Source organism: Microcaecilia unicolor, chromosome 2 (assembly GCF_901765095.1).
Source record: "Microcaecilia unicolor chromosome 2, aMicUni1.1, whole genome shotgun sequence".
In the NCBI taxonomy this organism is placed as follows: domain Eukaryota; kingdom Metazoa; phylum Chordata; class Amphibia; order Gymnophiona; family Siphonopidae; genus Microcaecilia; species Microcaecilia unicolor.
In genome coordinates this window covers 259721177-259747475 of record NC_044032.1, presented here as the reverse complement: position 1 = coordinate 259747475, position 26299 = coordinate 259721177, and the positions used below count along the sequence as shown (strand labels likewise).

At 42.0% G+C, this 26299-nt stretch overlaps 1 protein-coding gene across 2 annotated transcripts in view; it reads left to right on the top strand.

Annotated features, from left to right (window-relative positions):
• The first annotated feature begins 493 nt into the window (after nucleotides 1-493).
• CCDC22 (coiled-coil domain containing 22) overlaps nucleotides 494-26299 on the top strand; it is a 31337-nt gene continuing 5531 nt past the window's right edge. The window contains exons 1-9 of one of the 2 annotated variants that reach the window (XM_030194023.1): nucleotides 494-642; nucleotides 13636-13813; nucleotides 14023-14155; nucleotides 14408-14514; nucleotides 15807-15891; nucleotides 16158-16327; nucleotides 16909-17103; nucleotides 17319-17390; nucleotides 17561-17680. In XM_030194023.1, the coding sequence (XP_030049883.1) occupies nucleotides 593-642; nucleotides 13636-13813; nucleotides 14023-14155; nucleotides 14408-14514; nucleotides 15807-15891; nucleotides 16158-16327; nucleotides 16909-17103; nucleotides 17319-17390; nucleotides 17561-17680 (1110 nt within the window). In that variant the 5' untranslated portion in view covers nucleotides 494-592. Of the gene's footprint in view, nucleotides 643-10453; nucleotides 10481-13635; nucleotides 13814-14022; nucleotides 14156-14407; nucleotides 14515-15806; nucleotides 15892-16157; nucleotides 16328-16908; nucleotides 17104-17318; nucleotides 17391-17560; nucleotides 17681-26299 lie in introns of those variants that run through there. The other variant, XM_030194024.1, reaches the window with a different exon arrangement.

Here is a 26299-nt window from a genome sequence, read left to right as displayed (position 1 = left end):
CTGCTGCTTGCTGCTGTTTCGGCGCTGCTGTAAGTTGAATAACGAAGAGAGGGCCCGGGCCGGGTGACGGGGGGGGTGGTGGCGACTCCGGGGGGGGGGGGCGGTAGTGGCTACCTTGGGGGGGGGGGAGCGGTAGCGACGTCAGCGGTTCCCTTCAGCGCAGTTTCCCTCTCTGTCCCGCCCCCCTCCTCCCGTCATCACGTCTTGACGCGGGGGCGGGACAGAGAGGGAAGTCTCTACTGCGCATTTGCAGGTGAGTCGGTCACTTGCCATTTATAGGTTTGATTGTCACCAAAAACCCTAAACCTCCACTCTCTTGTACAGACTAGAGTGGTGCTCCTCCATTGCTTCGCATCACACTCGCTCATTATTGCCTGACATTCCGCCTCTGGCTACGCAACACGGTAAACTGAATTCTAGGGATTGTAGTCCGCACTGAATCCTGCGCTTTTGCGCATGGGTTGAATGAACTACATTTCCCAGGGAGCCCCGTGTTCCTACCCCGTGACTGCTTTTCGGCACGGGTGGTCTTCCCCCCCGGTCCCGGCGGGCTCGAGTGTCGTTGCTTGCTGATTCCTTCCTAGTGTTCGGCATGGAGGAAGCGGACAGGATCTTGATCCGTTCTCTGCGGTTGTTCGGCGTGTAAGAAACCCGACAGAAGGGATGGAAAGGGCTAGAGAGGGCTCCCGGGATCGGGTTGCTACTTTCCTATCGTGCGCTGTTGCGCCGTAGTGGATGGGGCTTGTACGCTAGCTGGGCTGTATTCCTTGTGCTGCTCTGTCTTTTCCGTTACTTCTTTGCAACGAAGGATTTTTTTAAAAACTTAATCCAAGATTTTATTTTTGTTAATTTGTGTCTTTTTATCGCTCCTAAGAGGCCATGGCTCCGTCATTCTTTCCGTGGAGAAGTGTTTTTTTGTTGTTGTTGCTCATGAGGTTGCCTTACAGCCTCATTTCTTGTTTTAAACCAGTTTTGAGCAAACTTCAAGCAGAGTCCCCTTCCATATATACAGTTGGCTGAAGCCACCACCCTGACCACTTTATCAGCCCCTCCCCCGGTGATGCCACCAGATTTTGATCTGTCTAATGCTGTTTGCTATTTCCTTATATAAGGCTGGAAAACAGTTCCCCACACAACTTTTTTTTTTCTTTGTAGCTGAAATATGTGAAAGTTCTGTGGTTTCCGTTGTGCCTTTAAGGTCAAATCACTCACATCAGTCAGGCTCTTTCTGTCTCACCTCACCTTACAGTCCCCTAAACCCCACTGCTCTGCTGTTTGTCGCTTCGTCGTCTGCTTTTCATGGTCTGTATAGTATAATTTTTGCACCGCTGTTTTGGAGTATTTTCCGTCTGAAAACACTTTTTAATTTATGCCTTTTGAGATTTTGAATTACTGTATTGTGTGTCTTTAGGATATGCATATTTACGTTTTAAACTCTTATGGCAGCAGCCTTTCTTTGGCCTTACCTCCACCCTTTCTGTATCCTGTTACAGTATAGTGCCCAGCCCCAGACCTGGACACAGTGGAGGTAATTTGATAAATTGGATGCCATTTACATGCATCATAGGTGCCAATAATTGATAGTTGTGTGCGCATCTCTACTAGTTACTATTCTGTATGCTTAAGTGCTACAGTGTGTAACTGCAAAGGCCTTATGTATACGGGCAGTGCATTGGTGGGCCATGGGCATGTCTTTAAGTGAGACATATAACTTTTGTAGAATACTGTGTTACACTTGTCACTGGGCACATTTAGGCGTGCCCACTTACACCTGCCACTAACATGGCATAAATGATCATGTCTAAACTTAGGTGCCCCCATACCAATTTATTCCTGTATTCTATAAAAGCATCTTCGTGCACTGCTGTCATTATAGAAATTGTACCCTGCGCTTGGCATCAGCGTGCCTAAATGGAGATGCCAGTTTAGAGATTTGCCTCTACTATGCTAGTTGAAATTTCAACAGGTCTTGTATAGCCATGCTCTCACTTCTGTTCTACTGGTTATGCTTCTTCCTGTTCAGCCTTAGCGGTCCTCTGGTTCTGTCCACCACCTGGTTACACTGTGTTTAGATTATCAAATATTGTCATTCTGAGGTGTTTCTTGCTTGGCATACATCAGTATGTGGCCCCATCTTGTACTGTCCCCATGGAGTTATGCATCCAGAATTCATGATTGTGTACTTAGAACTTAACTGCCAAGCAGTCAACCACTCCTGTAGATCGCTAATATTTTCTACCCCATCAGGGACAACCATTCTGCTGCAGATCCTTTTATTACCTGCAAAAGGGCAAGTGTTTCCTTTCTGCAGTATCTCTCACAAAAATACTGAATGGAACCTGCTTCAGGACAGATTCCTTTCTTTCCTTGGAGTGACTTAATTTACTGTTACCCTCTGTGTTTAACTGAATTAGAGATCTCTACTGGGACCAATTTTGTTCAGTGTATTCATTAACAATGTGGGAAAAAAGGACAAAATTAGTGAGATGTTTCAGATCTTCAGATAAGATAAACCATTAGCAGGCTATGCGGAACTGCAGAAAGACCTTATAAGACTAGGGATAGGGGCTTCTAAATTGATTTATTAAGGTATAATGGGGGCACATGCAATTTACCACTATGGTGATGGTATCACCATAATAAAAATAAAATGGCAGATGCAATTTAATGTGAGCAAGTTAAAGTGAGTTACTAACAGAGAAAAAAAGTTAACTATTCAAGCTATAAAAACGTGATGCTGGTTTTCATATTTGGAATCACCACCCAAAAAACGGATCTTGGAGTTATTGTACACAATGTGCTGAAATCCAAAGCTCAATGTGTGTTAGTAATCAAAAAAGCAAATAGAATGCTGTGAATTATTAGGAAAAGAATGGGGACTAAAACTAAGAAAATCATCCTGCTACTGTATTAAGCTGCATTGTGGGTCCCAAAAAGCACATAGGCACATGGTCTGCAAGATCCAAAACGGCAGAAAAGAAAAGCAGACCCACGTGGTAAAATAAAACAAAATTTATTCAACACAGATACATAAAATCAGCATATAACTTTCCTGTAACCACCCAACATGGCCATGTTTTGGCCTTGAGGACTGCATCAGGGGCTTAGCATGAAACCAGCAGAAGCAGTCCAATGCTTCCCTTGTCTGGTTCGTGTAGTGTAGCACAAAGAATAAAGCTCCAAAGCAGTGAGCTGGCTTTCTCAAGCAGCTGCAGCCTAACACAGGCTGCACACAAATACAAATTACTAACTGGAAAAAGTGGAGAAGGGCAGCAAATTATCAGAGGCAGGGATTCTAAAATTCTTCCAAGACTCGCTCATCGGAGACAGAATGTAGTCTCCAAAGTAATGTTCTGAAACATTTTGTGTGCGTAAAGCATGTTTTACATAAAGTGGCCCTTAGCTGAATACATGCATAGGTGTCCCAGGGGTGGAGTTGTGATGCACCCATGTACTTCAGGCACATGTTTGCACCCGGCTAGGTGTAGGTGTAAATATTTTCAAGAGCATTTGTGCACTACGGGGATAGTTCTGGGATCCTATTTTATAAAGGCACTTAGGCACCTATGTTCTCTTTATAAAATATTCAACCATACTATATTACATTAAAAAAAGAAAACCCCATATAATAATATCTAGTGTTGTGGGACTATCATACCAAAAGTTGTTAGTGAAACATTTGTATCCATTAGGCAATATTCACCACCTTTGGTATGATGGTCCCACAACACTAATTATTATGTTTATAAAATTTATTATGGCATGGCTGAAGTGTTAACAGGTGTTTAAGCCGTCACTTCTTTCAGACAAGAGAAGTGGTGGAGACAAAAACAGTATCTGAATTCAAGAGAGCTTGGGACAAGTACATAGGATCTCTGAGAGAGTTAAAGGTAGTTTTTCTGTGTTTCTAGCTAATAAGCATTATTTTGGAATTACTTTTTATAGTACTCTAGCTATCATTTTTATTGTGCTACTAGACATATGTAGTGCTGTATACATTATATGCAAGTACTTTCTCTGTCTCCAGTGGGTTCACAGTGGAGGGTTAAGTGACTTGCCCAGAGTCACTGAGAGCTGCAGTGGGAATTGAACCCATGTTCTCAGGCCAATGCACTAACCATTAGGCTACTCCTCTACTCCTTGTCATAACAAATGCTTCCTTCCTCATCCTTCTGTACTCCCAGCTGCTGTTGCGTCCCCCATCCATAAAAAGTTACACACACACACACACACATATATATATATATATATATATATATAATGAAGAAGGTGGAAGCAGCAGAGAAGGCTTAGTGTAGCCTTCTCACTCCATATTCATTCTCCTACCCCACTGAGCAGCCTTCCTCTCCATTTCTTCCTTCCCTTTCATTTCCCACTCTTCCCAGTTCATTGCTCTTCTCATGATCTCTTCTTTCCTTTTTCCTTCCTCCTGCAGGCCTCTCATTCTCCTCCCAAGTGTCCTCCACTCCTGACCTTGCCCCCATATGAGGGCTCCAGTTAGAACCAAGAAAATGGAGTTGCCCCAGGTATGCAGGCATGTACCTGTTGACACTCTGACAAAGGGGTGTGAAATGGCTGCTTTACGAGGAGGCTTGATTAGGACTGTTCAGCTGGAAGAGGAGGCTACTGAAAGTGAACATGAAAAGAGAGTTGTAAATGGTGTGGAGCAAGTTAATGGTTATTTACCTATTCAAATAGTAGTAAAACTAAGGACTCTTGAAGTGCAGGATTCCCAGATCTGTTTAGGCATTCATGTAAAAAAAAAAAATCCTCCACTGCTCAGCACATGGGCTGTGCTGTGCTGTCAGTACCCAGCAGGCACCAATGTGGCTCTTAACACGCAGCAGCTCCTTGTGATCATACATAACTTGCCTCTCTTCTCTAGATAACAGCGCAAGCCCTGGAGGGTAGAAATTCACAGGCATCAGGTAGGGTGCTGATATCAAGGCCCATCTTTAGGAAGCACACATCTCACTCCCTCCTCTTCCCCCAGCTCTCTTTAGTGCTTCCAGCCTCTAGCATTTCTTTGGCCATGTGTCCCCTCCTATGCCCACACGACCTGCTCCATAGAGATTGGTGTGGAAAATGTTAAGTGTGCCTTGGGCTTGTCAAGGTTGTGATATGCTGTTTTCGCTCTGCCATATAACCTTAACAAAGAGAATTAACCTTCCTGTTTAAAGCCAGCCAGCATTTGTTCAGTTATGTGGCGTCTTCATCTAGTTTTAGCATAGTTTATGGAGCTGCCACTTGAACCAGTCGGCACGTCACTGAAGTCACTTCCTTGGAAGACTGTGTTTTTAAAAATCATGTAGTAGTGAGAACTCATCCTAAATACCTCCTCAGAGCTCCATACCCACCAAATGTGTTGTGTTAGCTATATTGTACCCTAAACCACACAAAGTCAGGGAAAGAACAGCATACACACAACTACAGAGGTATGTTGTTTGTATAGTGATATATCTAAGCCTCTGAGATGGGGCCAGCCCAACTATTAGGCAAGACTAGGCGATTGCCTGAGGCAGCGAAGAGCAACTGCAGCCAAAGCAAAACAATAGGTCCTGAAAGCCAGAGAAACTGAAAAAACCCATCAGTGTGTACTTTCACCTGGAGGAAGGGTGGGCAATTTTCAAATAGCCCATTTAACTGGAAATGCAAACAGACTTTCCACTGCACGACTCTTGTTGTGCCAAACAGTGGTTAAAGTTGTGCTCTTTACTAAAAAAAATGCATTTTGGGTATCAAAGGTCTTGCTTTAATCACAGATTTACTTGATATTTGCACTAAATTGTTGGGCACTGGCCGTGCTGCATCATTTATATATAAATATTTCAAAACTCAACATTTTCCAAGTTGCCTGAAATTGCGCAAAGGATGGGAATGTGATATTTCACAATCTATTGATGATGATCATTGAGAGATGATACCGAGCTCCACTTTTAGGAGTTCCAGGTCATCTTCTATTCGATCTTTATTTTTATCACTCAGATTTAAATTGACTCATCTGTATCCCCTAATTGTTGGACCTACAAACAAGTACCAGCTTCCTTTAAACATATGGCATTTGACTGTTCTTATGCTCAAACATATTGGCAGATGTCTGGAATACCATTTCTCGTATTCTAAAAATTTCTGTGCCAATATGTTATAAGCATCTTCTCCTTAAAAACATTTGTTTTCAGGACTCGTTGAATGAACGTGATTGCTTACTTCTGAATACACTTCTTGCACTAGCCCTCAGTGATTTTTGCTTAATGGAAAACTTTAGATCAAGCTATTGCTGCTTACTGGTGGAATTTGGTTTGTTCAAATTATAACTATGAATTGTATCTTTCTAATAGGTCAAAATTATCAATAAATGTTAGGTAGAAATGGTCCCCCTTCAGTTTCTTGATAAATATTGATGTGCTTTATTACTTTATAATAATTCACATATGTACTGACTCTCATATATATTAGTGTATATCCTCGTGTTTTCTTTCACTCTTTAATTCTTACTTATGGTTTGCTTGTTGGAAAACTAATAAAAATATTAAGACTTAAAAAAAAACAGTTGAAATGTTCACCTTATATATTGCTGAGTCAGCTAGCTGTCACCCTATATCAAGCTTTCCATTCTTGGTTAAATTGATGGAGTGGGTGGTTCTAACTCAGCTATGGATTTTGTGAGAGGAAATTAGTTGTTGGATGAGTTTCAGTGTGGTTTTCAGGTTGGATATGGGTAGAAATGCCACTTAACAAATTTTTATTCCATTCCTCCCATCAGACCTGAAAATGGTTATTAATGTCAAGGCAGGATTCATTGTTGAAAGACCTGGACAACACTGATATGGCTTATGTGATATTTCTCAGTATATCTTTAGCCTTTGATACCATATGTCATGTTGTTCTCATGGGCCGTCTGCAGTCTGGGAATATTCTCAGTAGTTTTGCATTGGTTTACGTTTTATCCGACAGGCCATAAGCTAAAAGTGGGAATTGGAAACTGGGTTTCTTTTACAGATCTGCGCTAGCGATTCCATTGTGACAAAGCACATAGGAATTGAATGGGCTTCATCACATTTGCTACGCCGGAATTGCGAGCACAGCTTTGTAAAAGGAGCCCACAGTTTCTCATTGGTTTTCATCCAGAGGAGACCTGAGTCACGTCAGCTCAAGGACTCCTTGACATCCTAAGGGATGTCATCTGTTGAACTTCCCACTCCATTGTAGTTATGTCTGGGTAAGTCCCCTGTTTTCAGTCTCCTGTAAAGAGGGAAGTGATCAGGGTAGGATTAAGGCATAGACAAACTAGGCATGTGCCTAGGACCTAAATGTTTAGGAGGAGCCCTCTCAGATGTGCCAATTCAGTGGCTCCAAAGGCAGATTTTTGCCTTTGTAAACTAGCTGAGGGGGGGGGGGGGGTGTGGAGCAGGGAGAGAGAAACCAAAGCTATTGCTGCCAACAGAGGTCTGCCTATTTTCCCTACCCCCTGCGCATTGTCCTTTACTTGGCAGGAGGCATTGGCAAACAATACTGCTGCTTCCTTCTCTACCGATTTTTTTTTTTAAATTTTCTGCGGCCATAACCACGTAGTGCCCCATTTTCAGGAACTTTAAAATATGTTTATATTGTTTTTAAAGGTTGTCAACTGCTGAGCAAGTTGTAAATAAAAATAACAAAAACAGTTTGAAATGTCTGTATGCAAATGCCAGAAGCCTAAAAAATAGGAGAATATATTGCATTAAATGAAAAGTTAGATAATAGGCATCTCTGAGACCTGGTGGAAGAGTAATGGGATACTGTCATATCAGAGTACAAATTATAGTCAAGTGATAGGGCAGACTGAATTGCTAGAGGGATAGTGTCTTACGTTAAAAAGGGCCTTGAATAGACTAAAAAGTCTGCAGAACACAAAACACACCTTGGAATCCCTATGGATAGAAATTCCATGTGTAAAGGGGAAAAAGATAGTGATAAGAGTGTACTAGTGTTTGCCTGGGCAGGATGAACAGACAGAAGCAGAAATGTTATTGGAAATTAGGAAGACTAACAAACTGGGGAACACAGTAATAATAGGTGATTCAATTACCTTGATATTTACTGGGTAAATGTAACATCAAGACATGCTAGGGAGGTAAAATATGTTGATGAAATCAAGGACCACTTTATGGAGCAACTGGTTCAGGAACCAACAAGAGAAGGAACAATTCTAAATCTAGTCCTTAGTGGAGTGCATGATCTGTTGCAGGAGGTAATGGTGCTGGGGCCACTTGATAAGTGATCATAACATGATCAGGTTTGATTATAGTATATGCAGTAAGTACACACAGGAAATCCAATACGTTAGCATTTAACTTTCAAAGAAGGGAGACTGTGAGAAAATGAGGAGAATGGTTAAATAAAGCTTAGAAGAGCAGCTGCAAAGGTAAAAAATTTTACATCAGGGGTATATGTTATTCAGAAATACCATCCTGGAAGCCCAGACCAGATTTATACCATGTATTAAAAAATGATGAAGGCAGGCAAAACAACAGCCAGCATGGTTAAAAAGTAAGGTGAAGGAAACTTAGAGCTAAAAGAAAATCCTTCAGATAATGGAAGAAGGATCTCACTGAAAATAATAGGAAACAGCATAAGGAATGGCAAGTCAAATGCAAAGCGCTGCTGATAAGGAAGGCAATGAGAGACTTTGAAAAGAAGATTGCATTGGAGGCAAAAGCATATATTAAAAACTTTTTTAGGTATATTGGTGTTATGATTCTGCCGGTTTGGCTGAGGGGGAGGGGGGACGTCTCTTCTGATTGGCTGCCAGGGGTTGTGCTGACGTCAGGGGATAGTACTTTAGCCTGCAGCTGAAGAGTTTCTCTGCTTTTGCGTTACTTATCTGGTGGTAACAGGAAAGCCTGATAGGTTTCTCTCAGAACGTGCTCTAGGTTCTGACAGGGATCTGTGTTGATTTAGAGTATTCTTTTCCTTCCCTCTGGGTTAGCTGCTGCTGTGTGTGTGTGTGTGTGCGAGTAGCTCTGTAATCAGGGTCAGCTGCTCGTTTGTTTAGTGGGGGCTGGGCATTGCTCAGCCTCCCGGGCTGGGGGCTGAGTGAGAGCGTTCTCCTTTGTTTGTTTGTTTTAAGGATTTCTCTTCCCAGTGTCCTGGCCTGCTGGCTCAGTGAGTTTAACCCTTTGTGTACTGTGTGTATTGTATTCCTGCCTCTGCCAGTGTGTTTGTTTGGATGGGCCCCACTCCCTCTCGGGAGGGGAAGCATTCTCTCTGATTGTTTGTTGATGTATGGCACTCTCTCTCTGCTGGCTTTACAAGCTTAACCCTTTATGTTCTGTGTGCCTCTGTCTACAGTGGGTTTGAGGCAAAGGCTTTCTGCCTTCCTTTGTGTTTGGTTCCTCTGGCTTCTGCCTGGGGCTCCTACCCTGGTGGGGAGGGGGTTGCTGTGTTAGTTCCCCTGTCCTGCGCTAGTCCCCTGCGTGGGCGTGGCCCGCTCTGGTCCTTTGTTTCCCCCTCTGCCCTATTGCTGATGTTCAGCGCGTGTCTGGCATCTTGGGGCCCTCTGGGTTCTTTCACCCCTCCCTGTGTGTGATTGGGTTCCAGTTCAGCCGTGAGGCTCGCACGAGTGGCTCTGTCTGCGTGGGTTCCGGTTCGGCCGCGAGGCCCGCCTGTATGCCTATTTCCCTTCTTCCTGAGGGACTGGGGGGAGGGGTAGCTTAGGGGGTATTGTGTAGCTGGGGTGTGCGGTGGTGGGTCCGTCTCCCCTTGGCCTGGGTCGGCGCCCTGCTGGCCTCGGCCAGGGCCCAAGGGCTCACGACCAACCCAACGGATTACAATTGGAAGCAAGAAGCCGATAAAAGAATCGGTTGAACTGCTAGATGACCAAGGGGTAAAAGGGGCACTCAAGGAAAGCAAGGCCATAGCAGAGAGATTAAATTAATTCTTTGCTTCAGTCTTCACTGAGGAAGATGTGTGGAAGATACCAGTGTCAGAAATGGTATTCAGTGCTGATGAGTCAGCAAAACTGAAACAAGTCTCTGAAAACCTGGAAGATGTAATGGGGCAATTTGATAAATTAAAGAGTAGCAAATCGCCTAGATGGTATACATCCCAGAGTACTGACAGAACTGAAGAATGAACTTGCAGAGATATTGTTAGTAATATATCATTTATCTTTAAAGTCAAGCATGGTACTAGAAGATTGGAGGGTGGTTGATCTGGGAAATTATAGATCGTGAGCCTGACATGAGTGTTGGGTAAAATGGTAGAGACTATTATAAATAAAATTACAGAATATATATATATATATATATATATATATATAAAAGCATGGATTTAGTCAAGGGAAATATTACCTCACCAATCTATTACATTTCTTTGAAGGGGTGAATAAACATGTGGATAAAGGAGAGCCAGTCAATAATGTGTATGGATTTTCAAAAGGCATTTGACAAAGTACCTCATGAACGACTCCTGAGGAAATTAGAAAGTCATGAGATAGGAGGTAATTGCCTATTGTCGATTAAGAACTGGTTAAAAGATAGAAAACAGAGAGTAGGATTAGATGTTCAGTATTCTCAATGGAGAAGGGTAGATAGTGGGGTTCCCCAGGGGTCTGTGCTGGGACCACTGCTTTTTAATATATAATGAGTTGGGAATAACTAGTAAGGTAATTAAATTTGCTGATGACACAAAGTTATTCAAAGTTATTAAATTGTAAAAAGATTGTGAAAAATTATAAGAGGACCTTATCAGACTTGGCATCCACATGGCAGATGACGTTTAATGTGAGGAAGTGCAAAGTGATGCATGTGAGAAAGAAGAACTCAAATTATAGCTAGGAAAAGGATCTAGGTGTCGTCATTGATATGTTGAAACCCTCTGCTCAGTGTGCTGCTGCAGCTAAGAAAGCAAATAGAATGTTAAGAATTATTAGGAAAGGAATGGAAAACAAAATTTGAAAATGTTATAATGACCTTGTATTGCTCAATGGTTCGACTGCACCTTGAATACTATGTGCAATTCTGATCACAGAAACAAAAAATCACTGAGATGGAGGAGGGGAGCCTCACGGAGTCAGTAGAAACGGTCAAAAACAGGCAGGTGGATGGATCTTGCAACACTTGATCACACGTATAATTGGTAGGTTTCCAAGTAAGTTTATTAGAGAGCATAGTTATCAGATGCTAGGGTCCACCTTCGGAGTCAGCACTCAAGAAAAAGATCTGGGTGTCATTGTAGATAATACGCGGAAATATTCTGCTCAGTGTGCGGCGGTGGCCAAAAGAACAAACAGGATGCAAGAAATTATTAGGAAAGGGATGATGAATAAGACCGAAAATACTATAATGCCTTTTTATCGCTCAATGGTGCATCCACACCTTGAGTATTGCGTTCAGTTCTGGTCGCCATATATCAAAAAAGATATAGCGGAATTAGAAAAGGTTCAAAGAAGAGCGACCAAAATGGATGAAGGGGATGGAACTCCTCTTGTGTGAGGAAGGCCAAAGAGGTTACGGCTCTTCAGCTTGGAAAAGAGATGGATGAGGGGAGATATGATTGAGCTCTACAAAATCCCAACTGGTGTAGAATGAGTAGAAGTAAATTGATGTTTTTTACTCGTTCCAAAAGTACAAAGACTAGGGGACACTCAAAGAAGTTACATGGAAACAAATAGGAGGGAATATTTTTTCACTCAACAAATAGTTAAGCTCTGGAACTCTTTGCCGGAGGATGTGGTAACAGTGGTTAGTGTATCTGGGTTTAAAAAATGGTTTGGACAAATTCCTGGAGGAAAAGTCTGTAGTGTGCTATTGTGATAGACATGTGGAAGCAACTGCTTGCCATGGGATTTGTAGTGTAGTGTGTTGCTAAAATTTGGGTTCTGCCAGATACTTGTGACCTGGCTTGGCCACTGTTTGGAAAACAGGATACTGGGCTAGATGGACCATTGGTCTGACCTGGTATGGCTACTCTTATACTATGTGGAAAAAGGACCTTTTGCTCTCTAATAAACTTCATTTGAAACCTACCAATTGTACATGTGATCAAGTGTTGGATGAACCATCCACTTGTAATTCTAGTCCCCACATGTCATAAAAAATGTAGTGGAATTAGGGAAGGGTGACAAAAATGATAAAGGGGATGGGCTGACATCCCTGTGAGGAAAGGCTAAAATGGCTAGGGCTCCTCAGCTTGGAGAAGAGATGCCTGAGGGGAGATATAATAGAGAGCTATAGTGGAATGGGTAGTTGTGAATCACTTGTTTATGCTTTCCAAAAATACTAGGACTAGGGAGCACACAATGAAACTACTAAGTAGTAAATGTAAAACAAACCAGAGAAAGTATTTCTTCACTGAACATGTAATTAAAATCTGGAATTCATTTCCAGAGAATGTGGTAAAAACGGTTAGCAAGGTTTAAAAAAAGTTTGGATAATTTCCTAAAAGAGAAGTCCATAAGCCACTGCTTATTTCTAGGATAAGCAGCATAAAATCTGTTCTACTCTTTTGGAATCTTGCCAGGTACTCGTGACCTGGATTGGAAACTGGATACTGGGCTTGATGGACCTTTGGTCTGTCCCAGTGTGGCAACGCTTATGTGCTTATTATTTTTCTAACCCTGTGTATACATGTATGTAGATGTGACTGTGGTTCCACTGGAACGCACACACACATCTCTAAACATATTAGAAACAGAGAAAATGGAGGCAGATAAAGATCATGTGGCCTATCCAGTGTACACATCTACTGCAGTTCAGATATCATCCTCATCGCCATCACCTCTACTAGGAGACTGTTCCACTCATCCACCACCCTTTCTATAAAGAAGTGTTTCCTTAATTTACTCCTGAGTCTGTCCCCTTTCCCTTTCATCTTATACCCCAAGTCTATCCCTGTATGCTTTATGACTAAGTCCACTGGCCGTTTTAGTAGCTGCCCTCTGGACCAACTCCATCTCAAATGTGTTTTTGGAGGTGCGGTGTCTAGAATCATTCACAGTACTCTAATTAGAGGTCTCATCAGAGACTTATACAGAGACATACTCGCCTCCATTTTCCTGCTAGCCATTCCTCTCCCCGCACACCCAAACATTCTTCTGGCTTCTGCTATCATATTTTCTACCCATTTAGCCACCTGAAGATCATCATATACGATCACACCCAAGTCCCGCTCTTTTTTTTCGTGCACAGAAGTACTTCACCCCCTATACTGTTTTGCTCCCTTGGAGTTTTGCAGCCCAGATCCTGAATGTTTTAGCATTAAACCGTAGCTGACAAATTCTAGATCCCTCCTCATGTTATCTACAACTTCCAGGGTGTCTGTCCTGCTGCAGATTTTGGTACCATCCACAAAAAAACAAACCTTAACCAACAACCTTTCCACAATATCGTTTACAAAACCATGAAAAAGAACAGTGTGTGCTCTTGGTGTGGGGAGCTCTCTTTGACCTTGTCTTTCCCCTCAGGAAATGCACACACATACGTGTGTGGCTTTGTAGGATGGTTTACCTGCATGACTGTTTCTGTTAGGGCATGCTTGCACCTGTGAGTAACCGATTGGTGACATGCCTCTGTTGTGGTGTGTTGCCCTGAATATTTTGCCCTGGGTAGGTGGAAGTCTCTTGCTGAGTATTGGCTTTTCTGTTTGGTTCTGCAGGGAACTTCCAGAGGAGCTGCAGAGCCTCCGTGAATTTTCCACAGAAATGATTGTGGAAGCAGTGGTACGATGTCTGCATGTCATCGATCCATCCTTGGTCAGTGGGATTAGCCACATGCTGCCTCCAGGCATGTCCGCACGCTTCCGTATTGGAATGAGCCTTGCCCAGGCCTGCCAGGTAAAGAAATGTGGGCAAGTCAGCAAAGATGCAGTCAAAGATAGCAGAGACCCTGCTGTCTTTCAGGACCACAGGAAGATCACACTTCCTCAGGCCAGGGGAGACCAGCAATCCCTCAGGATTAAATGCATGTACAAGTCTCTCTCTAAACCAAGGATAATGGGGAAAGATCAGATTCTTGGTGCTATTTTTATTTCTCTGTTTCGCAGGATCTGGGGTTCCAAGGGGAAGTTGGATATCAGACATTTCTCTACAGCAGTGAGCCGGACATCAGACAGCTTCTCATGTTCTTGGTAGAAAAACTCCCACGAGATTCTTCAGAAGACACCGACCAACCCATAGGTACTGAGGTGTAGGGTCAGAGCTAACCAGAACTGTATGTTTTTGGGGATGGAAAGGCGTGAGTCAGGAAATAGCATAGTTGTCAATAAGGAGTCCTCGGTGGTGGGGGTTGGGTCTAGCAAGATCTCAGATTGGAGACAGTAGGTAGAACCTCTAGGGTAGTGATGAGGAGGAAGGGTTAGATGGGCTACTCTGACTCCCTTTTGTGCTGGGTTCTCCACCGAGGTTTTCTTTTTTTCCTCATTTCCCCAGGGAAGTCCGGGGCACTGCAGAGAGCAATTGCAGCAAAGATCAGAGAACAACTCTCGCTGCCCTGGATGCCTCCATCCTGCCGCACAGCACGACTGCAGCGCATGCAGGTGAGTAGGTCTGCTGTAGACTGGCAAGAAATGACATACACACAAAAAAAGGAAGTCCTCAAACCTCATAGGAAACGGCAAAGAATATCTTGACCTTTTTTACATCCCCCTCCCTCCCTGCCACCAACACGTAGTATCCCCCCCCTTTTTTTCAGCTCCCCTTCGCTTCCCAGCACTCGCACATAGCATCCCCTTATTTGTTTTTACATCCCCTCCCTCTCCCACACATAGCATCCCCCTTGTTTGCAGCCCCCTTCCACCCACAGCATCCTCCCCCCTTTTTTTTTTTACAGCCCCTCCCTCCCTCCAGCCACCCCTACACTCACCTCTTCAGGGCAGGAAAGAACCCCACTCTTTCCTGCCCGTGCCATGCTTTTTCCAGATGGCTGCTGTAGTCTTATGAGCGGGGTTCTTTCCTGCTTCGAAGAGGCCACTAAACCACCAGGGCATTTAGTGCTCAGGTAGGTCGTGCAGCAGTGAGCGGTCAGGAGGCAGCGAGCAAGCGGGCACGCATGCGGGGGGAGCGCACAGATTCTGTGCTCCATAGTCGTGCAGAATTCCAGCAGGAGTAAGCGTTATAGAAGCACTAGAGGCAGGTGATTAGCATATTTGAATGTGCTACAGATTTGGAATAGCTGTGGGATATAAGAGATCCAATAACCTATATCTTCATTATATGGTGCCTCTTTGCTCCATAGTGTGTGTGTGTGTGTATATATATATGTAACCCTAGTAGCGCTCTAGAAATGTTAAGTAGTAGTAGTAGTAGTAGTATATAAGATCAATAAACATCAGAAGAGTTTTGTGGATAAGTATATGGTGTAGGGCCATTATACTATTTGAATACTCCCTTATGTTTATTTGGGAAAGAAAAAAAGGCAAAAGAACATTCCTCTTTAACGCAAACTTCTGCCACGTTAGAGCTGTAATACAATAAGTGTTAAAGAGAGGCACGTTTTGGTGGGGGGATTTTTTCCCCGCCAAGACTAGTTCCACCATATCTGCTTTTCACAGTGGTTTTTACAACATATTTAAAGCAACATTGATCTCAATGTACAGACGTCTCAGAGACTCTTAATACTCCTGAGGCAGGCCAGTCAGCCGAAACACAGTCTTGTTGAGTCCATCAAGTCGTACAATAAACTTTTATGTACTAAGCATTATCAAGATATTCTTTTGTGATCTTCACCGTTTCATGTGTGGTATATTGGCAGGGCACATGGACCAGGGCGGGATGTGTTTTTGAATATCTCCCTCAGCAAATCAAATATTCTCTTTTTTTTCTTGTGCAGGGCTGTTGTCTGATGAGGCATTTTCACACCCAGAGGCTGGTGTTGCCAGAGAAATGTCCATTTGCTTCTGACACTGTCTCTTCTGGTAGGTGTGTGCATGTGGGGAAGGAGGTTTGGGTTGATGGGTGGAATGCTGGGATCTCTCAATCTGTGTTGAACAGGGTTGATGACAGTAGTGATGGGACCCTCGGTATATGTGGGAGATGAAAGACAATGGGAGCCACATCAGGATTGCTGTCTGTCTGTGAAGGAGGGGTTAGAATCCTTAGGGGAGAGTAGTAGGTCTCTTGTATGCCTGCCTCCTCTGGGAAGCTTATTTCTGATCATTTCTCTCCCCTCCCTTTCCCTCAGATGTGAGAGATTTCTATGAGAAATATCTGCCAACAGTGACAGCTCAGGTTTCCCGGCGTGCTCAGCTGGCAGCATCCCTGCTGGAGCGCAGCCTAGCGGATGTGAGTGGCGTTCAAGAACGGGAGGCAGAGTGGAAGAGTCAGGGGCTTGCATCTCGTCTGTCTTATGAGGTGAGGCATTGTTAAAGCTGCTATGGGAGAGGAGGAGAGGGGCTTGAAGTTGTTAGAGCAAGAGTAGAAACTTCCTTAGAAAACCTAGACTAGTTAAATTTTATGGCCAGGGAAAATATTGCCATGTTTTGTTTGTTTGTTTTTTTTGAGACGGGCAGGAGCTGCAGTTCTTCTTTTAAAAATGTTATTGAGTTCTGCTTTCCTTTTCCAGCCTTTCTCTTCCACTTGTCCTCTGCAGCAGATCCTAGGTGACTTGGAGGCATATTTTCAAAGCATTTAGCCTTCCAAAGTTCCATAGAAACCTATGGAACTTTGGAAGGCTAAGTGCTTTGAAAATATGCCTCGGTGTTTGGGTTTTCTCTAGCTTTATTTTGGATGATGGGGATACCCTGGCAGAATTGGGGGAGGGGGAGTAATAAATTGTAGTGCCTGGGGTTATTGAGAGATGCTGATACAATTTGTATTACTACAGATGGTCCCTGCCCCTTGTATTTTCTCACATGATCGTGGACCATGCATGCCACCTTCACACACTGTTCCTCTTTGGCATCTTAGGTAGTTCCTTTTTCCCTTTCTCGCAGGAATATTGGCAGCGAAAGCACCAGCGTCTACAGAAGCGAGTCCAGGAGCAGCTGCGCCAGTGCTCACAGCGTCCCACAGGCTCTCAGTTTTCAGCAGGAGCCTCTGAAGACCTTATGGATACTCTCAGCAGAAGCAGGCAAGAGCAAGGCAAAGGGTCCCGCTCTACGCCCACTGAGAGGTTCACATTCAAACCGGTAAGTCTAGCTCCCACAACACTGCCTCATCTGCCCTTATCCTTCCCCTCTTCTTTCCTGTCCCCCTCTTAATCGGTTTAACTCTCTTCCTAGTCCCCCCACCCCCCAAACACCCTTTTTAGTTACTCTTATTCCTGCAGGCTTCCCATCTCATCTCTCCTTTCTTTATTTACCATTTGATTCCTGTCTTCATGCTGCGATTCTTTTCTTGACAGGAGTTGGCGTCGTCAGCTGGCCTGATGGCAGTTGCAGTGGAAAGTCTCCCCTCCAGCAGAAAGCTCGATCAGGTCAATCTTGAGCAAACGTTGAAGCACAGCAATCAGTCCCAGTGCCCCAGCCTTAGTGGGAAGCTGAATATGTGGGCACGGGGTGGGAGGAAGGATGTGTGTGTGGGCAGAGTGTATATACTACAGGTTGAGGGACTGGAATTGGTTTCCTGATCCTGCTTTGCCTCTAGGATAATCGGACGCAACAGGAGGAGGAGGTGACGTCTCTACAGCAGCAGCTGGAGCAGCTGTCGGTGCAGATCGAAGAAGCTGGAGCAGAGGTTAAGAAGCTAAACCTCGGTCTGATGCAGGTGAGAAGCAGCGGAAGAGGAGCAGACAGTTATACCCATCCTAACAGAGTTCCAAGTTCCGTTTATTATTTAATGTACCACAAATCATAGCTAAAAATATCTATGCAGTTTACAGAATTATTTTTAAAAGTGGGGATAATTGTGGGAGATGGAACGACAAAAACACAATCGGACAAATAAAGCACAATAGGGAGACGTAGGCATCAGTAATCAAGGTAGGGGTAGAGGGCAAGGAGCAAACAAAATGGATATTTAAAACTGATAACATTTCTTAAAATCAAGTGAAGTCATTAATTGAAAGTAATCAGGCATGGGTAGGTGAGGGGAGAAAGCCTGGGGAAAAAGAAAAGTCTTAAGGGCATTTTTAACGTCTGAAATAAAAGTTCAAGCCTGATAGAAAGAGGGAGCTTATCCCAAAGTTTAGGGGCTGCAACACCGAAGCAAGAAGTTCTAATACTGTCTAGCCAAATTACACCATGGTGATGAAACAGTAAGAAGGTACTGGGAAGATGAACGGTCTTCCCAGTATCTTCTTACTGTTTGATCACCATGACATAATATGGCTAGACAGTATTAGAACTTCTTGCTTCAGTGTTGTAGCCCCTAAAACTTGATGGGAATAGTGAATTCAAAGGTTGGCTAGAAAAGAGGGTATGCCAGTGTGAAGAACCTGATGAATGGAGTAAGATATTTAAAGGGAATATGGTAGGCCACCCGGAGCCAGTGTTCAAATAAAAACAAAGGTGTTCCATGATATCTCTTTTTACCAAGAATAAATTTAATCGCTTTCTTTTGGAGTAGTTGTAATCGCTAAATTTGAGTGAGTAGGAGAGCTGATATAGAGAATTGCAATAGTTAATTTTTACAAGTGTTGATACCAAAATTCTGACTGAAGAGAAATCAAGGATAGGTCAGAGAACATAGAGGAACCAAACAAGGATGTGCTTTATCTCTCTTACTCTTTTCCCTATCTGTTGGGCCCCTTGCTCAATTAATTTGGACTAACAATACTATAACAGGAATACGCTGTGGTGGGGAGATGCACAAAATTGTTATTCGCTGATGATGTACTGCTAACCCTAACAGCTCTGGACACTTCACTGGCACAAGCTGTTATTTACAAAAGTACAGAGCAGTGTCTAGTTTTCAAACTAACATGACCAAATCTGAGATACTAAATTTAACAGTACCCCCTGAGGCTATGAAGGTGCTCCAGAATAAGTATCCTTTTCGATGGGTGGACAGATCCTATTAGATATTTAGGTGTAAATCTCCCTTGGTCTCATGTGGACCTTTTTTGTTCTTAATTTCCCAACATGGTTACAGGAACTTCTGGGAGAATTGGAATGCTAGAAGGCCTTAATCTTTCATGGTTGGGATGAATTAATGTAGTGAAAATGATTGTATTGCTGAAACGCGCATATCTTTTTATATCCCTTCCCATTTCCATTCCAAAAAAAGTTTTTCATAATCGTAAATAGAAAGGTTTTTCATTATATCTGGCTAAAAGAAACTTCCCAGAGTTAATAAACAAATTTTGTGTTACACTATATGATTCTTATATTCCACGAAATTTAAAAGAGATTCTAAGCGGATTACAAACAATAAGTCCTTCAGGAGAATTTACAATTGCATATCTAATACATTGAAACTTAAAAAAAAAAAATCTTTCTCATCAATTGCACATTGCAAACATGCTTATCTAATATATTGAAACTAAAAAACATTTTGTTAACTACAGTCTGAGGAGGTTCCTCCAAAACTAAAAAAAACATCTTTCTTATCAGACAAAAAAGACTTTAACGATTTCCTGAAGGAATAGTATTGTGTTATTCTCAGAATTTCTAAAAGCAGTCCATTCCAAAGCTTAACTTCCTGATATAAAAAGGAACGCTCTAGCATGGATTTCTTCCGAACACCCTTAAAAGATGGATAATTCCGATCTACTTGAGGAAAAAGATGATGGGAAATCTAAATAATCAGTCTACCAGATCCGTCTCTGTACAACATTTTGTACATCATATATGTTTGGTTAAACTTCAGTCTTGAAGACACAGGAAACCAATGTAGCCCCTTCAACAGTGGGGACACTCTTTTATACTTTCCGAGGCTGTAAATCAATCTTGCAACTGTATTCTGCAGAAATTGAATTTTGAAACAGTTCTTTAGTAAGACCCCCAGATAGCGAGTTACAATAGTCTAAGTATGGAATCAGGATTGCCTGTGCCACTGTTCTAATGTTATCCGGGTGTAATTTAGATCGAATTGCTTTCAGGTGCTGTAATCGGAAAAGATTTTTTTGATAAAGCCTTCACATGTGGTTCAAAAGTTAAGCCCGAATCAACTATGACTCTCTAACACTTTTGAGTGGTCCTCAACGATTAATTTTCTCACCTGTACTCAATTCCAAACTCTTGGCTGTCAGCTTCTCATAATCTCTACACCAAACAACCTTGGTCTTTAATCTATTCAATTTCAGAAAATTAGTTTTAGCCCAGTTATCAGTTTTGATGACAGTCTCCCTCAAAGTCATAGTATCTTCACACTTTTCTCGAGCTTCACACAGAAGAAAGATATCATCAGCATATGAGTATACCAATACTCCCAAGGTAGACAGCATTGTTCCCATTGTACTTAGATGTTAAATAAAGAAGGCGACCCTTGAGGAACTCTGCAATCTGCATTCCACTGCAAGGATGCCTTAGAATCCTTTCTTACACTATATATTCTTATGTAAAAACTCACTAAACCATTTCAAAACAGTACCACTCACTCCAATCTGACTAAGCCTATTCAACAATTGATCATAGTTCACCGCATCAAAGGTGGCTGATATATCGAATTGTAGCAAAATCATTTGCTTTCCCTTACTAAGAGCCAGTCTGATTTCAGTTACCATTTCCAGCAACAAAGTTTCAGTACTATGTAGTGGTCTGATACCATGTTTTGAAATATGAAGAATGTCAAATTTGCTCAAGTAGTCATATAATTGAGTATTCACAACAGATTCAATAAGTTTAGCAAGCCATGGTATGCTTGCCACTGGTGTATAATTTTCAGGCTTACACAAATCAGCTCCCATTGATTTGGGAATAGGAGTCAGCATAATACATGCCAAATCAAGGGGGTAACTCCTAGTAATCAGAACAGAATTAACAAATATTGTCAACCAGACCACTTTGTCAGAGGGTGCTCTATTAAGTAAATAGTAAGGACAAACATCTAAGTAACTAGCTTTCTTAGACAACATTTTCAGATAAATATTAATAGTATTTGTATCAACTTCCAAAAATTAATTCCATAGCATGTCTCCTTTCACAGAGTTATCTCCTGCCTTCTGTTGCTCCCACCATTGACAATCCTGTCTGGTTTCAACTTTGCCTAATCATATCTATTTTAGTGAGGAAATAATTTGCCAACTCATCTGCCGTAGGTTGTATATCATGTGAAATCATCTGCACCTTATCAGTTATCAATGAGTTGAAATTTTGGAAAAGCTGTTATGGTGAATTTTCTGAATCAGCTATCATTTTTCCATAATATTCCCTTTTGACACAACAGAATTTCTATATATTTTAATCTCTTCTTTGCACTGTCTATATATACCAGGATCTTTAGTTTTACTCCAGGATCTCTCTAGACGCCTACAGTCCCTCTTAAGATTTGCCAACTCTGGTGTGTACCAGTGATTCTGTTTTAAACAACTATTCCTTTTTTTTTCAGAGGTGCTAATTTGTCTAAGGATAAAGACACTGCGTTAGTCCAAACCTGTAGTTGTTGTTCTGGATGTTATATTTCTGATTTTAGTTCTCCCCCGCCCCCCCCCCCCCACACTTTGTGCCAAAAACGTTCTGCATCAATTTTTCCCCGGCCAAGACATGTATGAGACTTGGACTGAAAGCTCTTAAATGGTCTAAGAAAAAAATTCAAAATAAAATGATCCATCCAAGGAACTGCATGATGTCCTATTAGTGTCTCTGAGTCATTCCTTTTGGTGAAAGCCAGAAAATCAAGCACACACCACTTCAAGTTATTTTGATGTGTTTCCTATTTGCATCTCTGTGAAGCTGACTTGTTTCATACTACCCACGACTCCTGAGGAAAGCTCTGCGCCGAAACATGGCCCGTTTAGAGTGTTGGAGCCAGCATTTTGGCAAATAAACTTTTTATGTTTTTATTGTTTGCCTTCGTCATTTGGAACTTGCCTCACTCTCACCCCTGGTGGTGTTGTCTGACTTTTGTGAGACTTGTGAGGACCCCTCTTTTTGTTGCTTGCTTGTAAAACATACCTGACAGGAAATACACACTACTGACGGAAATTCATAATGCTGGCGGGAATGTGGTATGCAGGGATATTTTTACCATATTTGGTGGACATGTCCTAAGATGCAAACTTTCTGGCAATCCCTACTAGATCTTCTTTTTTGCATCGCTAAGGTATCTTATCCGCAGCAGACGATACACTATCTACTTCATCGTAAGTACCCGATGGCAATGGTGGAACTACATAAACTAGCCTGTTTCCTCTTTATGGCGAACAAATTATTGATTGCAGCATATTGGAAACAAAAGTATAAACCAGAGTTTTGAAAAGATTTTATTTGTCTTATGTCCAAATTGACAGCATTGAAAAACGGACATGTACAATCTTTTCACAAGATTTGGGACATCTATTTGCTTTGGAGAGAACAATCTGTGATAATATGGATGTTATAAACACAGGAGGACTATTTCTAATCATACAGACATGCAGTTTTCGTTTTGTATATAATTATTGCATCATGGGAGTAGGTGTGGAATGGAATATTGGATTTGACAGGGATTTGGGGGAATTATTTTGTTTCTGCATTTGTATTCTTTAAAAAAAAAAAAAGTCAGAGAGCTCTACCAACTACGGCAGAAATTTGTTTACGGAAAGTGAGAGTACTGTCAACAATAAACCCTAGAACTTTTGTTCTTTCAGAAGTATAGAAAGAAACTGGAAAAATAAAAGCTTGCATAGGTGGATTAGAAGGTTACAGTGAGAAAACACTGGTGTCAGATTTGGAAGCATTTAATTTCAGTTGATTAGCAGATAGCCAGTCTGCAATTTTATCCAAATTTGTTGAAATGGAGTTGAAATGTCCAGAGGTGTCAAATCTGAATGTCATCGGCATAAATAAAGACTGAAAACCCAAATGATTGAATAAGCAAAGCGACTGGAGAAAGGAAAATATTAAATAGAATAGGACCCTAGATCCTTGGGGAACACCAGAGGTAAGAGTTTTAGGGGCTGAGGATCCAGAGATACAGTGAGCAAAGAAAGATCTGTTAGAAAGATATGATTTAAACCAGACGGAGCAGTTCCACAGATACACAAGCCAGCCAGACTGTGAAGAAGAACAGAATGATAAACTAGAGGGGGATCCAAGATGGCCGAACCCTTCTGTGTGCTAGATGCCCAAGTTTTTTCGTCTGTATTTTTGTTTTCCTGTTTCATTATAGTAATGCCAAAGAGAATGGAGAAAGAAAGATTAACCTGGTTCGGCTCAAGCACCTTTGACGCAATTCAAAGTGACCCTTTAGGAGAGGAGAGGAATCAGTACGTACGCCCACGCCCTGCTGCCCTGCCTATGATGAGAGAGCAGATTGGCTTGAAGAGAGTGTTTCGCTCAGCCCGCCTGCCTGGACACCGTAATGGCCATTGGCCTACAGTTCGCCAACCCTGGTCGGGGTAGCTGAAGTGCATGGTACAGCAGCATCTGTTGGTACCGCAACTACCTTGGATGCAGCTGGAACTGCCCCTCCTCCCTTCACGTGGAAAGCACTGGTGTGAGAGTGGAGACAATGAGCTGCTTCCCTCTGAGGACCGCGGAACTTCTGTTGGCCTCTGCGGGAATTACATAGCGGAAGGTTGGGAATGTGATGGTGAAGACACCTTCAGAAATCACTCTGGCATCCATATGGGAGGCGATTACCAATCCAATAATAATTGTAACAGAATTGGTACAGTGGATAAATCTGTGGAAGGTATGTTGACTCTGATATCTAAATTGGAAACAACTATTGTAGAACATCACAGGCAACTTAATAGTATAACAGATGAGATTAAAGATTTAATGACCAGTTATAAAGTACTGACTAATGTGAATTATGCACTTGTTTCATTGTGCATATGTTACCTATAGGTGTTCACAGTAGTGGAATTTGGGTAGTGTATATTTTTGATCCTGTTTCATGGTTGTCCTATTATTAGGTTTTAATTTGCTGTTTCCAGTTTACCTCATTTATTGTATTTATGTTTATATTTGGTTACTTTTACGATTGTTGTGCTGTTAACAAAATTATAAGCTTTTTTTATGTTAAACTGTACCTGCTGTACACTGCCTTGGGTGAATGAATCTCTTCATAAAAGCGATTGATAAATCCCAATATATAAATAGACAGGTCAAACAAAGTTGACGAAAAGTTTAGTGAACCTTTAGTTTAAATTGGAGCTAGCGCAACATTTGCTGTAGGCCTGTAACATTAGTTTTTTGAACTTTCCTAAGGTTCAGATGATCTCTTCAAAAGAACTTTTCAAGCTATATGTTCAGAAAGTTTTGAAGTTATCTAGCGAAACCTTGCTTGCAATAAATAAGATCTATTATCTGTCTTACAAACAAAGAAAGCCTGTTGCTACATCTGGTTCGGGCCCTAATATCAACTTGAACGTGGTATCTCCTGATATTTCCAACAGTTCAGATATATTCAAACTGTCTCAAGATGTAGTGGACACTTGTGCTACACTCCTGGTATCTTTTGTGTTTAAATCGGATACAAATTAATTCTTCGTCTGATTTTCAAATGTAGCTCAATTTTGTTTAAAGGTCATAAAATGTGGTGTTTTCCTGATATTAGTAAAGAAAACGAAAAAATCAGTGAAAACGATCCGGGATTATCTGCCTTTCAGGAAGTCGCTTAAGACCTGCTTATTTGAGCACGCATACCCCAACGAACCTGTCCAACCACACTGACCCTCAGGACATGGCCCTTCTGGACTGACCTGTTTCTTTATCCTTACCCTCCACCCTATCTCTTTCCGTTCATTGTACTCAACTATTTGTAATAAATGTTGTAAGCCACATTGAGCCTGCCAGTGGTGGGAAAATTGTGGGATATAAAAGCTGAAAAATAAATAAATAATAAACTCAGATAGGTGTAAATCCTTTTTGGAGCTCCACCTTTGCGTTACTCAAAATGGTGGGAAATGTTTCCTCCGTTTTCCTGTAAAATGCTTGGTGAAAATACAGAATGTTAAAGGTTTATATAATATATATGTTCTGTGATCCTGTTCATATCAAACAATTTTTGGATAATACATTTCCAGTCTGCATGGGAAAATTATCTTCTGTTTAGATTCCAGATTGGAAATTGGGCATAAGTATGAATGTCAGTGAGATTAGGGCTTTTTTTTTTTTTTTTTTTTTAGTTTTCTGAGTTATTTACTTTGAATATGTTTTCTTTAGATTCTGAAGGATCCCGTTATTAGGGACTAAAAGAGGATTTTGTAATACTTTCGTAAGGTTAGTTTTTTCCTGTTGGGTTTTTTAAAAATAAATTTCTGTAAATCCTATTTTCTGCTTAAGTGTAATATTTTGCTTATAAAATTTGCAAAATACTAATAAAAAGAAAGTTAAAAGAAAAAAAAGAAGAGGACGAGAAGCAGGACCACGATGGCGTTGAGGACAGACGCTAGAGAGGAACACACCGGCTTGTAGTTCTGATTCAGCGTTGCCTCACCCTGCAAAGTTTGATGGGGAAGTGGAAAGGTACTCCTCATGTCCTGAAGCCTCCATCCACAGAGGCCCCTAGGCACTTGGCTCAATCTGCTATTCCCGAATTGCTTTCCTCTTCGGCTGTGACTACAGCTCCTACTTCGGGAGGTAAGCCTGATTCAGTGGCTGACTTTAGTGCAGACTGGGTTTTGTTGAGCCCAGATCAAGTGGCAAGCTCCTCCTCAACCTGGAAGTTCAGGAAATTGGAGGGCAAACCCAGAACTGTGTGATCTGGAGGGTGTTGCATTTGCGAGTTGAGGTGCGGCCGGATTGGACACTGATTGGGGACCTGCTGGAGCTTCTAAAGGAGTTGTTGCTAAGTTTCATGGTGTGTTATCTTCTAGAGGAGAGTTCTGTTCGTACGGGGAGTTGCAGAAGCCTGAAAAAGTGGATATGGAAGCCATATGGTTAGCAGTTAAAACCCTGGACAATTCCCTGAAAACCTTTGTTTTCTGGGATCAAATCTGAAATTGAGAATGTGCAGGCCAAGGTTCAAGAGGAGATGGTACAAAAGCATGAAGAGCGTTTAGATTCTCAGGATAGGAAGCTGGAAGAAGTAAGATCTCTAGAACGTATGTTGATTAAAGAAAGAGAAATGTTACAACATAAAATGGAGTATATGGAAAACCAGATGAGGAGAATTGAGGTTTTTACATTTTCCAAGGTCTCCAGTAATTGCTCCTCTGGAGATGATCCTTAAGTACTTTCAGGAGATATTGTGTGTGCCAACTGAGAATATGCCACCCATTGTGAGAGTTTAGTATCTGGTCCTGGGAGGGACTGGCGGATTATCTACTCCAGTGGGAGAGGCTGGGGTTTCTCC